A 15901-nucleotide genomic window follows, 5' to 3' on the forward strand; every position below is an offset into this window, starting at 1 on the left:
AGGCTTCAGAATGACAGGCGGGCTTAAATCGTCAGTTGCTGGCTGGTAGCATATTTCCCGGGCTGTTTGTTATTGGCTACCATGACGTACCAAGGCCACACACAACATGACGCCCTGTTAACAGTAATGGACAATTCATTAACTCGATTGTAAACGCGTGGAACACCGTAAACACTTTTGCAAGCAACACGAATACGATCTTTATCAAAAACCCGAAGATTTAGGTACAATGTGATTTATTTCAGTCTTCACTGACATAGTTAATTAAGCCATTCGCCAATCGCCAATATTTTAGAGGCATCGTTTACTTTTTTCATGTAAACAATGACAACATAATTGATTATTTTATTATGTGCCTACGTAATAAAACGTGAACTTGTAACATGAATTAACGAGGATACAAAATTAAATATAGCCAAACGTGTGCGTACTCGTATTACGGTATGAACGAGACATCGTTTAGCATAGTTAGTTTAATATTTGAGACATTTAAATCTTGGACATGTGCCTATGTTTTTGTTTACGATGACAAAACAATATTTACTGCGTCAGATATTAAGCAGAGCGATCCCCCATTCTGTGTTTACAAACTACATCAAGACTAGCCCAATATCATCTTCGGCAGTAAATTTTAGAAGCTCCAACTCCTTTAGAAGTCCAATCTAGTTCCTGCACATGGATTTATGGACAGAATCTTTGAAAACCAGCCAACTGGAACATGATATCCAGAATAACAACATGAATACGTAGGTTTAATATGTTAATGAACGTTCCCGCTAAACATGTCAAGTTTTTGAGGTTACTGACGCAACCGACAATGAAGGTCGAACCGATATTTAATTGTGTTAATATAAAACAGATCTATGCACAATTATAGCGCACTCACGCGATAGTGAAAGTTGCGTCATGGAAACAGATAACAGAAATACTCTCGAGTTAGATATACGAGAAAATTCGTATTAGTTATTCCATAAGATTATCATAATAAGCGCATGAGTGGCACAGTTACACGATGTGGAGAAATGTCTGCGCGTTCGTCATGAATGGACTATGGACAGGTGAAAGATGGAAGAAATCGGTGGAAGCGATCCCGTTGGAGTAGGGTCGACTTGGATTGATTGGATTCCGACGTCGCGACCGTACCGGGGTGTCGTGTGTCCCTTTCAGGATTCATATTCAAGAGCTTCGTCGAAGTTGATCGTATTCATCTTACACTATTAAGTAAGCAGAGGGAGTAGTAGCTTCGAATAGAAAATAAGACTGTATATGTACTTAGTAAGGAAAACTGCAATCGAGGTTACCGGCACCAGGTTTTTATCAGAAGTTGCAATTGTATTTCAGTGTGTTATTAGAAAACCATTTAAATAAGAACCGAGACAAAAACCTGAATCGTTAATCGGTTAAAAATAACAACACTTAATAAATTCCAGCTGAAGTATTATCAATAAAAACAGCGACGTCGACATACATACAAAAGCGATTGAATTCCACAGATCTGCCAACGTAAACATTGCAAGTACACACGAACAGCCACAATAATGGGTATGTACAGATGGGTCAAATTTTCAAATCACAACGGAATTATATGGAAATATTTCAGGGGAGGGTACCGGAACGCGCTTGCTCCCTCGCTCGCGTCACACGCACTGGTAAAGCTTCGGGAGATGCCAAATCCTCACGCAACACCTACATGCAAAGCCGAGCTATTTACATATCATTGATAAACATTCAATGCGCTATCACTGCGCAATAAGGTTCAGAATGCATCCGCATATTTTATACGTAGTTTTTGCGCGAGAACCAATTCAAATAACTCTCAGTTTTTTGCAAGTTTAATGACGAAGATTGATGTGCAGATTTTCTTATTTTAGTTTATGATATTATGTTTAACATACAAATATGTATTTTGGAGCAAAAACAAGATCAATAAATACTTACAGGATGCAGTATTTCTTATCATCATTATAAAAAATCTTAAGTACCTACCTACTAAATGAAGTTTTGGGAGTGTGAGGAATTCTTTGTACACTGAACAAGGTGTTATTTAGAGAAAATGATCGTCATTCAGCACAGCAGCCCTGCCAAATATTTAGGTTTCTAAAATTGTGTAAACATTGCAGACAAAAATGTTTACAAGAATGCTCTTGGCCTTAAATAATCATTTATTTAGGACATCATTAATTAGTCTTGTAAAGAAGACCACATATATGTCTAATAACAGGACCGTCTATAAGGCACACATTAAAATAATGTATTTGTGTGGACACTTGTAGTTATGGAAAGAGTCACCAATCTCTCAAATATCTGATCTTATCAGAACTGACAGTTCACTGCTGGCCTATCATATGGGAGTTTGCTAAATAGCTAACAAGGTTTACCATAAGCTGTGATCACCAACCTTAGGCACATTGCTGCCCTGTTGCTGTCAAATAATAGACTTTTAAGACCCCTGAGAAGTGTTCGGCTGGTGACAAAATGTATATTATGGTCACCACAATATGACTCGGTCACTACACTTCACCCTTCACCCAAAGAAAATATACAGCTAATATTTTCTATAGTTAAATAATGCACATAGTTCAGTAGGTAAGCAGGTAACAAAAACAAGACATTTAAATGCAAAAACTGTAGTGTTTACAACAAGTAAGAAGGATATTACATTTGAATTATAATCTCTTAGAAATGCGCAGTTTGAACCTATTGTACATCCATCAATTTCTATACAGAAATGATCACTCAATTTTCATATGAATAGCAGCTCAGAGGCTATTGTTGAGATGTTAACATGAATGCAGTATGTAACACTGTAGGATGCACGAAGGAAATACATTTATGATGAACAGATGTGGAAGAGCTGGGTAGTAAATAAGTAATATGTTGTTTATTTTCTAACAAAGTAGGTGGCTATTTGAATGTGTTATTTCATGGTAAAGATTCATAGCCCATAGTTATGTTTCAGAGTTGGTAGTGAGATAGACTTTATTCTTCCATAATTTATAATACTTTTTTTTGTATTTTTAGTGCCCTAGCACAGGCTTAGGACACTGTGTAATCATGTCAGTACTACAGTAGTTACAATACTTATCCTCATACAAGGATGAGGATAAATGTCTTTCTATACTAGGTAATAGATATAGATAGTAAGTACATTTTTAAAATCTATAATTACTCTACTGGTTAATTATAGTTTTTTAATGCAAAAAGCCATTTTTCCATCTCTTTGCTTATTAATTTAACTAGATACTTTTTGATTGTAGCTCCACCTATTTTGAAATTATGTTTCTCTTTCTACAATGAATAGAGAACCTTAACACAATATATTAAGGAGATTTAGGTCTGTGACGTGACTCCCTACATGTTTTCTTGAATAGTAGTTTCAGAGAAAAATTACACAATCATGACACATATCAAGAAACAAAGATAATGTTTTAATCTTAAATACTTAAGATAGTAGGGTTGTTATCTTGTAAACAATATTTTTTTAATGTTATTTATATTGTCATTGCTATGATTTAGAGCACAGTAATAGGCTTACTAATGAACAGACAGACAGACATATTGCTACTTGACTTAAAATCAACTGATTTGAGAGTGAAGGTCACATTTTAAAGATTGCAATTTACCATTAAACTTGTACCTGTACCTACTACTAAGCTTGGCAAAAAATAAATATATTATTATTAATTTTTAATACAACATGATAAAATAAAATATAATTACTATTCTATAGACAATAAACAACTGTAACATGCACATGTTAAAATATAAAACAATACATTATATTTATATTGTAAATATTTTCATAATTACTTAGCAGAGTTAGCAGACAAGTTATGAGGTAAAATCTGTTAATTTCCCTAAACAAAGAATTATTCGACATAAGAACATAGGTTGTGTTTCATAATAGTTATACTGAAGAACATAACAGTATCATTTGAATACAAATTCTTTGAAACTATAGACTAAACTGTGCCTATAAAACAGCTGCATTGCCTAAGTCCTATATGAGTTTGTGTAGTTAGGTAGCCTCGGAAGTTTCAATTCTTATTCAGGTAAACAAGTAAATTATGTAACCAGTTTCTAGGCCTACACCCTGTTCCTAAGTACCACTAATTCTCTTATGTAGTTCAGTAGTTTAATGTATTTTTTTAAATGTATTTTTTATTAATTTTACATTACATAATTATACAAAGATGGACCATTTTTTAGTTTTTTAAATTACTTTTTTATTTATTTATTTTTAGTTTTATTTTTTTTATTATTTTTATTAATGCCTTGTAGTATTCTTTAGGTGCCGCAGGGAGACACAATAGTAAAGTTGAAATAAAAAAAACTAGGCAAGTTCTTTTATCATAAATTAATATGTAGTAATATCTTTAATTTTTCTATAGGGTAGTTCCTAAGGTCATTTTATAAAATGAGCCATTGGATACATTGCTTACAACTGGCTAATCTGGAAGTAATTGGGAGAGTAACTACTATGGTTAGCAGTGGACGTCTTGTGGCTGAGATGCGACCAATAAAAAAAGGTAATCAACATCTACTGTTTACAGTTTATAATATACAGGAAGAACAATTCAATGTCAATATTATTATTTTTATCATGCCAATTTATTCATTGCACTAGGTACATATCTACTTATAGAACAACTAGCACAGATAATAAAAGTTACCACAAATATCTTCAATGTAAGGATATTTTTTTTCCTCAATGGAATCTAAGCATACAGCCTGGAGAATTAATTTATTGAAAATATTAATCTAATAAGATTATGGACCATGTTTTAATAAGTTTATAGAGTTATTTACTAAAATACTGTAATCTTTAAACAGTAAAATGGTAAGAAATGTTTAAGCAACTCTTGTATTCTTGGTATGATGTATATCCAAAGAGGTTAAGTAGAAATGAGTTTGAAATCTTATCAATAGACATGAAATTGCTTGACCAATTTGTGTATGGGTAGTTTACTTTCATAAGCTTATGAATATTTTAACTTTCCTTTAGTTTTGAGAACCAGAACCTGCTTTGTTTTATGGTATAAATAAGAATCTTATTTGAATATTACAGACACAAATTTTAATATCCTAGTAACTTGTATGTTTGTAAAAATATGATAATATCCTGTTGAGATCGAAGTCAATAAAACTAGTTTTATCCAATTTGTAGTTCCAACAAGAATTGTTGTACGTGTAATTTACGATTGTTATAGTTTTCTAAGCAGATTCTTGCCATTGCTTACGTCGTAAAGCATAAAATATCGGCTCTAGCTACTCAAGTGCCAACGGGAAGATAATGTGATCTTGCAAATTACATTATAAACAACTTACCTCGGGCTCACTGTCGCCGTTTTTGTTTTTATCAATTTTAGTCTTCATCGCCTCCTGCGAACAACAGCTTCCACTGAAACCCTCACAACACACGCTAATTTGCTTCAACACACTAATATGCGGAGATTTTACACACGTAAATTATGCACCACCGCATACCATAAACGAACTGACTGACATGGCATAGTAGGTAAGGTATTACGACTATGGAAGCGTAAAATGCCGACAACGTTTACTAACGTTTTTTTATAAAAGATGTCAATAAAATGTTTAGGGCGACCTAACTTTTTTCTTTTATTTTTAAACTCACCTTTTCTTTTTTCGGCATTATTAAATTAATATTTATAAAGCTTTAAATACAAGTTTTTGATAACATTCGCGTGGAGAGTTTACATTTTAGTTGTCAAATACAGCGCTCTGATTGGTCGGATGGTCACGTGACTTCATTGACGTTGCACTTAGTGATGTGACGATTAAAGTATTTTGTCGATTAATTCAATCGACAATAAAAATCGATAAGTATATTTCTTGATTCGAATGATGTAATTCGATTAAAACAACAGGTATAATTGATTTTAATATAACTTTACTGGCTATCGATTCACATCATTTGTATTGAATATTGAATAACATCAAAGATTGTATATTTCCATGTACCCGTTCATGGTTAAGTCCCCTATACGTATAATACTCGTAAATGGAAATACATTTTTTTACATATAATTGATTGGTCCTATTTCCCATGGAGGTAGGTCAAAAACCACAGATTGCTTACCTATATCTTCTTAGACTTGTTTTATTGGGACATATTAGGCTAAGTTCAGATGACAAGGGCTAAGCGCACGTTATGATAACATGCATTTACAACTTTAATGCTTCATTTCAGGCCATACACGTACTAATGCGCGCTTACCGCGTTTTATCCATGCTTTTTATTCAGCATAAGCCTATGTTTATGTGGCAACCGTAAGCGCGCGTTTACAACTACCTGCATTTTACTTTACAATGTGATATTACGGTCTGAATAAAATGTATATAAAATGCATATATTCTGGTGGTAACCGCGCGTTATCAAAATACTATACCCTATGTTCAGACAGTTTATCTCAAGAGTTAAACTGTCTGAACATAGGGATACTCTGTTGGGAGACCACCACGGTCGTATTCACATTCATTCATTCCATTGCGTTAACAGAGACTTCCACTATTACAATGTTTAAGATACTAGAAAATTGCTATACCTACATTGTATTGGATACGACTTGGTAAAACCAGGGTCCCTCATCACATAAGATACCGACTTAATTCCATGCTTCGTTACCTGTATGAAGCACACCCAGCAAGACTATAAATGGATGTCAATTAAAAACTTTGCAAGTGTAAAATAACTTTATTAAATAAATTAACTAACAATAAGAGTACTAAATGACATAAAATAAAATTACTACTTCAGTATTATTATTTTTTATGGTTTAAAACTTCTTCTTAGCAGCGTGTTTAGGTTTGCGAGGTCTGAACGGTCCGAGTTCTAAGCGGACAAGTAAGCCGCGCCACCAAGCTTGCACGATTATAGCCGATTTTGTCATCTTCGCACGGTAAGCACGTATTTTCTCTCGTTCTTCCTTAAAGTCGTTCCATTGCTTCATTTGCACTTCATGTTTCGCCAACTGAAAAAATACCAAATCAAAATGTAAGTACTAGGTAATTGTATCGCTTCTTAAGAGTTCAAAACCTGGTGAGCACCAAAGTGTTTTTTTCTAAGTTAGGCTATGGGCTGCACATAGCAAAATTTGCAGTTCTTATCAGAAGACTCAGACTTAAGTTTAAAAACATCACGGGCGGTTTCAAGTTTTAAAACTATAGCATGTGGGGTGATTTTGTAATTAATTAAGTCGCACGCGGGAAAACCATAGTATGGCCTGGGCCTTAGATGTACTTTCTAAGTTATATCAATGATATGTAATCGCCTGTACATATTCAATTATGAGTTTGAAATCACCAAGCCACCTTGGACCTTGAACGAGCGCGGTGGGGATTAATGTCTATAATCTATTCCTTATCCGTGTTGAGAAACCTTTGCCCAGATTGATAAAAAGATGTTTTTCAATATCTAACAACCACAAAAATACAATCATAGTAACCGTCTCTTCAAGATGCACTCTTCTGTCACGCGCGTTTTGGTAATCATTTTTCTTTCTTTGTATATCAAGATCAATCTTTTCCATATCTTTATCATATTTGTCCATCCACGATTCAATTCGTTGCAATATTTCCTTAAAATAAAATAATTCAAATAGAGCTAGCTAACTACAAACTAAAATGAAATATTAATAAACCCATGTAGTATGTAATTGTGGACAGGATGGTTCCTGTGTTAATTATTTACTTCATTTGTTATCAATTATTCTATATGTGTAATGGATGTACAAAAGTTTATTATATTATAATTACACAGTTAGTGACAATCACAATTAGGTAACACACAGACAGCAGTAATATAGTTCAAACAATAATCTAGGTACAAGGTAGGACGCCGCGCGACGCAGTCGCGCGTATGTGCTTTCACTACGGGCGTGTAGGGCCGACTGGCGACGTGAGGAGCGGTGGGAACGCGGCGGCTTGCGTTAGCGCGCGAAGCGCGTAACCGACGCGTCGGATGATATTCTCGTTATAACACAGCACGTAAACGACGCGACGGATGATATTCTCGCTACACACTCCCCTCTAGTTCGGACATAGCGCCCTCGCGTTCGGACTAGCATCGAATTTACGGGGTCGACCACGCTTGCGCTTCTCACGAACCGGAGACACGATGTCGCCGACGAATGGCGTTAAGTGTGACACATGGTACCGTCCAATGTGTTCAGCTCGCGTAAGTCCCTCGATAACATAAGTGGTGGGACTTACCACTTCCCGAATACGATACGGGCCGTCTCTCCTAGGGATGAACTTCGCGGTTTGTCCACGGCCTGCGTCGTTCATACTCTGCGTCTTTAGGAGGACAAGGTCACCTACCTTATAATCCGGAGGCGTACGTCTACCTTCATCAGCATACTTCTTCCTGATGGACTGGGCCTGCTCATGGACATCCCTGGCATCTAGAAGCGCTGTCGACAACCTACGAAGGTAAGGCGTAATACTCGGTACGAAATTATCGTTATCCACGATGGCTTTCATATCAGCCACGACGTCAGATGGTGCGCGCAGCTCCCTTCCGAAGGTAAGAAAAGCCGGTGAAAACCCCGTACTCGCTGTCACGGCTGAATTCATCGCAAACCTTATAGCTGCGAGATGGCGATCCCAAGAGGCGTGGTCCTTCCCCACCAGAATTGCCAACTGGGGTTTGAGGTCCCGGTTCTTGCGTTCAACGGGGTTGCTTTCCGGGTGGTACAACGGCGTCAAAGACTGTTTGATACCCATCACGTGACATGCCTGTTGCATCACCTCAGCTACGAACTGAACTCCGTTGTCGCTGACCATCCTACGCGGGACTCCAAACCTCAAGAAGACTTCGCCGATTAAAATTTCAGCGCACTCTACGCTGGTGGCGGTCTCCAACGCAAACAACTCAACCCAGTGAGTACACACGTCCTCTATAATAAGAATCCAACGGTTACCTTTAGCCGTCTTCGGCAAAGGTCCAAACAAATCTACTGACACGACCTCGAACCGGCGAGTCGCAGCAGGCGTCTGCAGTAGTCCTGCAGGCTTCTTGTTGTCTGCTTTATAACGCTGACAAGCAGCACAACGTCTAACATAGTCAGCAACGAAGGTTCTCATACCTACCCAAAAGTAGCGAGCTCTGATGCGCTGCAGGGTTCTCTCAACACCGAAATGACCTGCGGTGGGAGCGTCATGGAAGTCAGCAAGGATGCCCTCTCTTTCATGACTCGGTACCACGAGACAAGCGGAGTCAGCGTCGTCAGCCTCGGGTGCACACCGATACAATACTCCATCAGACATCAGATAACCTCGTTCTGACCAGCCCCTCCCCCTAGACGGATCGGAGTCCTCCAGATCCTCTACGATCGTCTTCAGCTCGGGGTCTTTGAGCTGGTTATCACGTACGTCGGCAGGTGCCCTGTGCGGTATATCTACAGTCACTAAGCATACCTCGCATCCACCTGGGTCCTTTTCACAGCAGGCGGGGCGGCTTAGCGCGTCTGCGATCACGTTCACCTTACCGGGGGTGTACTGTATCTGTAAGTTAAAAGCCTGAAGGGTCAATGCCCACCTTGCCAAACGGCCACTGGGGGACTTCAAACTCATCAACCAACGCAAGGGTTGATGATCAGACTTAACGATGACCTCTGACCCTTCGATGTAGCCCCTGAATTTAGTCACCGCCCAGACCACAGCTAGCGCTTCCCTTTCCGTGGTGGTATAGTTGCGTTCAGCCGGTAACAGCAACCGACTGGCGTACTCCACAGGCCTCTCGTCAGGGCCCTCCCCTGCATCAGAACTGCTCCGAGACAGTAACCACTACTGTCGGTATTAAGAGAGAAGGGCTTACCTTCGTCGGCTTGACGGAGTATGGGCGCGGTGACCAGGAGTCTCTTGATGTGCTCGAACGCAGCCTGCTGCTCCTCATGCCACCTCCACGAGCTATTCTTCTTGAGAAGGTCAGTTAAAGGCTTCGCGACAGCGGCGTAATTCGGCACAAATCGCCGGAACCAGCTTGACGTAGCTAAGAAACCTTTAAGCTGCCTCTCGTTCTTCGGGGCAGGCATGTCAGCTATGGCTGAGGTCTTCTCCGGGTCTACCTGCAAACCACCGGGTACAATGATGTGACCCAGGAAACGCACCGAATCACAGGCAAAACAACTTTTCTTGCGGTTAACACGCAGATTAAATTTATCCAGCCTATCGAAGACTGCCTCCAGATCCTCGAGGTGTTCTTCAAATGTGGGCGACAGAACAATCAGGTCATCTAGGTAGCCTAGGATACTTACCGATCTACCACCACCTCGGGGGTCTGAGGACGTCACAGCGCCGTCACTGGTCTCGAGTGTCCGCGCTGGTACAACCAGGTTCGACCGGAACCGGTCGATCAGTCTCTGGAACGTGGCACCGGAGTTGCGCAATCCCATGGGCATTCTCTTAAACCTGTAGGTGCCAGAGGGCGTAACAAACGCGGTCTTGTCGCGGTCCTCTTCTGCGACACTTACCTGGAAATAGCCAGAATGAAGGTCGAGCGTTGACATGTAGGCGGTGGTCTTCGCGGCATGAAGAACGTCTTCTATGCGCGGCAATGGGTACCGGTCAGGCTCCGTCACAGCATTGAGCTTGCGGTAATCCACACATAACCGGACGCCACCGTCTTTCTTCTTCACCAACACTACGTTCGCGGCCCACGGCGACTCACACTCCTCTATAACGTCTGCTCGCAGCAGCTTCTCGAGCTCACCGTCCAGCAGCTGCTTCTTACCTGCCGACATCCGGTAGGGAGGTGAGGCGGTAGGCTCCTGCCTCTCGCCTACTCGAATGTGGTGAGTAGCGTAAGATGTAGCTGGTCCCTCGGTGGCGAAGCGCGCAGCCTTAGATATTATAAGCTGGTTGAGCTGCGTCCTCTGAGCAGGTGACAGCTTAGATCCCTCGTTTTCTCTCAGTGCCAGGCCGGTGGTGTTAACCTGCATCAGCTCTGCGTCACTGGTGGACATAAGACTGTAAGAGCGCACAAAGGGTACCTTCATCTTTGTCAAATCTGAAAAATACCAACAACCACGTTGAAGGTCAAGCAAAATACCAGATTTCGTAATAAAATCTTGTCCGAGAAGCGTCCTATTCTCCGCCCCTGGTATAACAATAAATGTTGTAGGTACAGTACGTCCCTGTACTACAACATTCGTATCGCACAACAACACGTCACGTGTATGTTGGGTCCCGTCGGCCAACCCTATCGTGCGGCGGGCCGGTGTAAAACTAGTCCCGTTCTTCAACAAAATAGCATACAAACCGGGGCTAGCTAAGCTTTCGGTAGCGCCGGTATCAAGCACAGCGACACCTAATAACGATGCCACTTCAATATTTATCGTCGGCTGCGACGTGGAGGAATCGTGTGTATAAGCACTTTGGAAACTTACCTTCCCGTCGGCGGCCGCGGCTGGTGCGTCTTCCTTGCACTTGCCTTTACAAGTGGGACATTTCGACCGAATAACGCCTTCACGACCGCAACCATAACAAGCTAACTCATTACCTTTCGACTTACACTCGTCCATCGTGTGTCCGAAACGTTTGCAGCGTGCACAGCGTGGTCTAACACGTTTAGAAGTCGCGCTACTACAATCTATGTTCGAACTAGAGTCGGACGTGGTCGTTTGAGGGTTAACATTTTTCAACGTAGCCGTTTGCGGGTTAATATTTTTACCGGTCGAGGTTGAAGGGTTATCTTTATTACGTAAATTCGTGTTCGCGGTATTATTGTTAGACGATGTACTAGGTTGGTTCGCTTCGCCCAGCGTCTCCTCTACGTACCTAGCTCTCTCAAGCAGACAGTCGACACTACTTACGCTATCACGCGGAACACGTTTACGGATTCTACGGTGTAACAGGCCATACACTATATCGAGTTGCATTTGTTCTGATAAAGGATATGGTAACCGCGAAATGTTAGCACGCACACGCGAAATATATACGTCGGCACTTTCACTAGTTTGTTCTGTCGCGAATATGTCGCGTAAGACCCTGTGGGCTGGGCGCGCCGCGCCGTACATGAAGCGCAGCCGGCGTAACGCGTCGTCCCAGCTCTCCACCGTAGGTCGCACTCCTCGCCACCACACGGCGGCGTCTCCGGTCAGCAGCATCGGCAGTCCTCGTAACGCGTGGTCGTCTGAGACGCCTGCGCACTCCTTGTAGACGAGCACGCTCTCGATGAACGCTTCCACGACGTCGGCGTTGCAGGCGGCTCCATCGAACCGAGCCGTGCACCGGGTAAAATTGCTCTGCGCAGTGTGCACCGCGTGCACTCCTGCAGCAGGAGGTTGAGTCGACCCCCTCATCACGCTGGCCAGGATCCTAGATAGCTGGTCTTCCGTCATTGTGATCATATTCGTATCGCGTCGGTCCGTTGTGGTAGGTGACGCCGCCGCCATGTTGTCGTCCGCGGCGGTTCCCGCCACTCGCGTATCCGTGAACTCTTCGTCACTATCGCTACTGCGGTTCTCGATGGCCGTCTGTCCGCGTGTTTTCGGCATCTTCTCGAGACACGACGGTTACAGCCTCGGTACAGTAGGTACACAACAGACTTCAACGGAGCGTGGAATACGTTCGCACTCGCGTAGGTACTTTCGAGCACGAGCCACGAGTTGGGCGCAATTTTTGTAATGGATGTACAAAAGTTTATTATATTATAATTACACAGTTAGTGACAATCACAATTAGGTAACACACAGACAGCAGTAATATAGTTCAAACAATAATCTAGGTACAAGGTAGGACGCCGCGCGACGCAGTCGCGCGCGTATGTGCTTTCACTACGGGCGTGTAGGGCCGACTGGCGACGTGAGGAGCGGTGGGAACGCGGCGGCTTGCGTTAGCGCGCGAAGCGCGTAACCGACGCGTCGGATGATATTCTCGTTATAACACAGCACGTAAACGACGCGACGGATGATATTCTCGCTACATATGTATAATAATATCTATTACACTTTCATAATTAAAGAAACATCAACATCTTACTAACGTTGATTGCAATCGTAACCAGATTCTCCACTTCCGTATGAATCCTTATTTCTTGATCACTTCTTTTTTTATAATATTCAATGGAAGATGCTGGCTTATTTTCAATATCAAAAATACTTTGATGATGTTGTTCCGTCCTTGCGTTTTGCCAGTTATCTATGTAGCGACTACGGACTTCAGAGTACAAAACCGAATCCTAAAATATAAGCACTATTAGAAGTTTTGTATCTACGATTAATTATATTAATTTCTTTCGCGTATGTACTCTTACTCTGTCAGGATTATTTCCAGATTTCCAGACACAAAACTTACGGAATTAATGATAAAAAAGAATTCAAGTTAAAGGAATCAGAAAGCTGAAATTGCTTTTGAGTGGAATAATGCAGTTCTGCAATAAGGAAGAAATTCTAAAAATCTCTTAAGGTATTGAGAAAATTAAAATAGGTTCGTGACCAAAAATACGAGTAAGCAACAGATATAAAGAATTAAACAATGTTCAGTTACACTTGTGTGTGTCTAGGTATGTATGTAGGACCATTAAATAGCCAGGACCATTAATAGAAATAATTATCTAAAATATTACAATGAATTAGAAAAATAAACTTACTTCCACTTGGGTTCTTAGTTTATCAATAGCTACGTCGGTATCATACACAGCAGTTCTTATATGAATATGTTGCTGTCTCACTTGTCTGCTCAGTTCTCTACGAATACTGTAAATAAATAATTATCATATTCAAATCTGTATTGTCAAAAACAGAAGTAAACTTAAAAAACCAAAAAAATAATTCTAACATCTTATTTTTATTTTCTTCTTCTGCTAATTGTGCACGGTATTCGTCCAACTCCAAAATTGAATTGATACATTGGTAAAGTGGCTCAAAGGTGCGGGTTTGTGCCAACGATAAGTACGTTGCAGTCATGATATTCTTCAAAAATTTTCTAGAAAAAAAATTATAATGTGGTAAAATTTATCGCATCAGATTGGGTACAATAGTGACATTGAATTTTAATATTTACCTATCCGTATCTAACTTTCTAATCTTAAAAATCATACTGTTGATGTTTTGAGAGTTAACTCCATCGAGCTCATCTTTTACTTGACTCTGACGCACATTATATTTTAGAGCCTTCAAATGATCAATTTCCGCCATAGTCTTTACGATTTTTAAACCATTATTGCAATTTTCTAAGAAAGGAGATATATGTTAGTTAGGTACCAGGGTAATGTATGTAACTACTACGCCTACTAACAAATAACCTTTATCTACTATAATCATATCCTTGTCCCAAATACTGGCTGTATTTGGGATAAAGGAATTATTTATCAAAATAATATAACGATTACATCTCCTGTCTCTGTTACCCTGAGAAACACAAGTCGGTAAACCGCAGAAAATACCAAGGGCATTAAGCCCACCCGAGTATTTGTTTTTTGCAAACATTAATTAGACATACAATTAGATTGCTCATACCCAAAATCCCTACTTGTGCCAGTATATCTTCAAAGATAGTAGCAAAAAATGCTGACATCAGGAAGGGCAACCTATAAAAAATACATTTGTGAAATACATACATTTCTTTAGGTATTTATTTAAGCACAAAATTAAACAATAATACTTGTTCTCCACTTCAGATTCAAAATCTTCAGAAGTAATCTCAACTTCTTCTGCAATTTCTGATATCTTCTGATCTAATCTTGATCTTGATCTCTACAAGAAAAAATAGATTGAATACGATTGAATTCGATTCTACATAATTTAACTATCGATATCGATTCTTGCATGACAATTGACAGCACTACAGGTGTGACTAAATTCTCATGTTAAGTTTTCTATATAATAAAATACTACATAATATTATTTTAGTTTGCTCTAAGCAAGTACCTATTTACCTGCTGCATATTATAATTCACATACCATGTATCAATTGAATGATCTTTTAACACTATTTATCTTTTTCCAATACACAAAGAAGAACAAAGTCTGTAGCCTCGCACAGCTCTGAAAGCGCGGCTTGTAGAATCATTGACTTGCTGAAGATTTAGACTGCCCAAACTTGACTTGCACAGTTTTACTAGCTTATGCAAGCCGAGCTTATTATTCCAGGAATAACCTACCACACTATGGACTGCGCACTCCAGTAAAACGGCGTGTGTGGTGGACCCTTACTTAATCCGTGCAAATGTGTAGGTACACACCTTTATAACGGACCGCTTGGCTTCCAATGTTTCTTCCTCATAGTCATACTCGTACACCGTTCCTTGTCCCCAAGTGTCCGTAACAGTGCTCAGAATTCGTTGCTGCCGTCCAGGAATAGGGGCCGCCATTTTCACTAACTTCTTAAAACTCTTTGTAACAAATAAACTAATCACTTAAATAAAAATATTTCTAAGAACTTCCTTAATGTTTATTCAAAAACTGCAATCACAATACAATAAGTAAGAATTTGAAGTATCGTGACAAGACTTTATAATAGTGACATTGATAGAAACAAATAAAATTGGGCTCAGACGGGCGACTTTTAGTCGTCTCAAGATTCGCACATCTCACGTCATGGGTGATACAGTTTGTCGCAGCTTGGATTCCTGAGACAGACCAAGAAAATGCTGATTTATCTTTTTTTTTTTTTTACATTTAATGGGTCGACGTTTAAGTGATGATACGGCCTACGGTGGAGCACGTCTGCCCATAAGCAACCTATTCACTCGGGCCTTGAAGTGACCAAGTTATACCCATCAGGAAACACAGATCTTTTAGGTACTTACTCGAGATTATACTGTAGTCCGTTATAAAAATTCACCGAATTTCACTGTTGCCACTGTTGGTTATCAGAACGGAAGTTCTAAACACTTGCAAACTGATGTAATTAACGCCTATTTACCTGGCAAGTT

General features: G+C 40.1%; 2 protein-coding genes across 3 annotated transcripts in view; both read right to left on the reverse strand.

Annotated features, from left to right (window-relative positions):
- LOC118275272 (serine/threonine-protein phosphatase 2A 56 kDa regulatory subunit gamma isoform) overlaps nt 1-5785 on the reverse strand; it is a 44547-nt gene extending 38762 nt beyond the window's left edge. Inside the window, exons 1-2 of one of the 2 annotated variants that reach the window (XM_035593175.2) lie at nt 5639-5785; nt 5329-5382 (exon numbers count right to left, since the gene is read on the reverse strand). In XM_035593175.2, coding sequence (XP_035449068.1) covers nt 5329-5382; nt 5639-5656 — 72 coding nt within the window. In that variant the 5' untranslated portion in view covers nt 5657-5785. Of the gene's footprint in view, nt 1-1472; nt 1634-5328; nt 5383-5638 lie in introns of those variants that run through there. The other variant, XM_035593176.2, reaches the window with a different exon arrangement.
- Nucleotides 5786-6713: 928 nt separating this feature from the next.
- LOC118275591 (dynein regulatory complex protein 9) lies at nt 6714-15602 on the reverse strand. Its single transcript, XM_035593609.2, has 9 exons — nt 15209-15602; nt 14629-14720; nt 14484-14554; nt 14029-14197; nt 13804-13950; nt 13616-13721; nt 13010-13204; nt 7470-7601; nt 6714-6995 (listed from the first exon to the last, which is right to left on the reverse strand). Exons 1-9 carry the CDS (start codon nt 15335-15337, stop codon nt 6801-6803), a joined length of 1236 nt encoding a protein of 411 aa, XP_035449502.2. The 5' UTR covers nt 15338-15602; the 3' UTR covers nt 6714-6800.
- Between the last annotated feature and the right edge of the window lie 299 nt (nt 15603-15901).

This window comes from Spodoptera frugiperda, chromosome 8 (assembly GCF_023101765.2).
Source record: "Spodoptera frugiperda isolate SF20-4 chromosome 8, AGI-APGP_CSIRO_Sfru_2.0, whole genome shotgun sequence".
Classification (NCBI taxonomy): Eukaryota; Metazoa; Arthropoda; class Insecta; order Lepidoptera; family Noctuidae; genus Spodoptera; species Spodoptera frugiperda.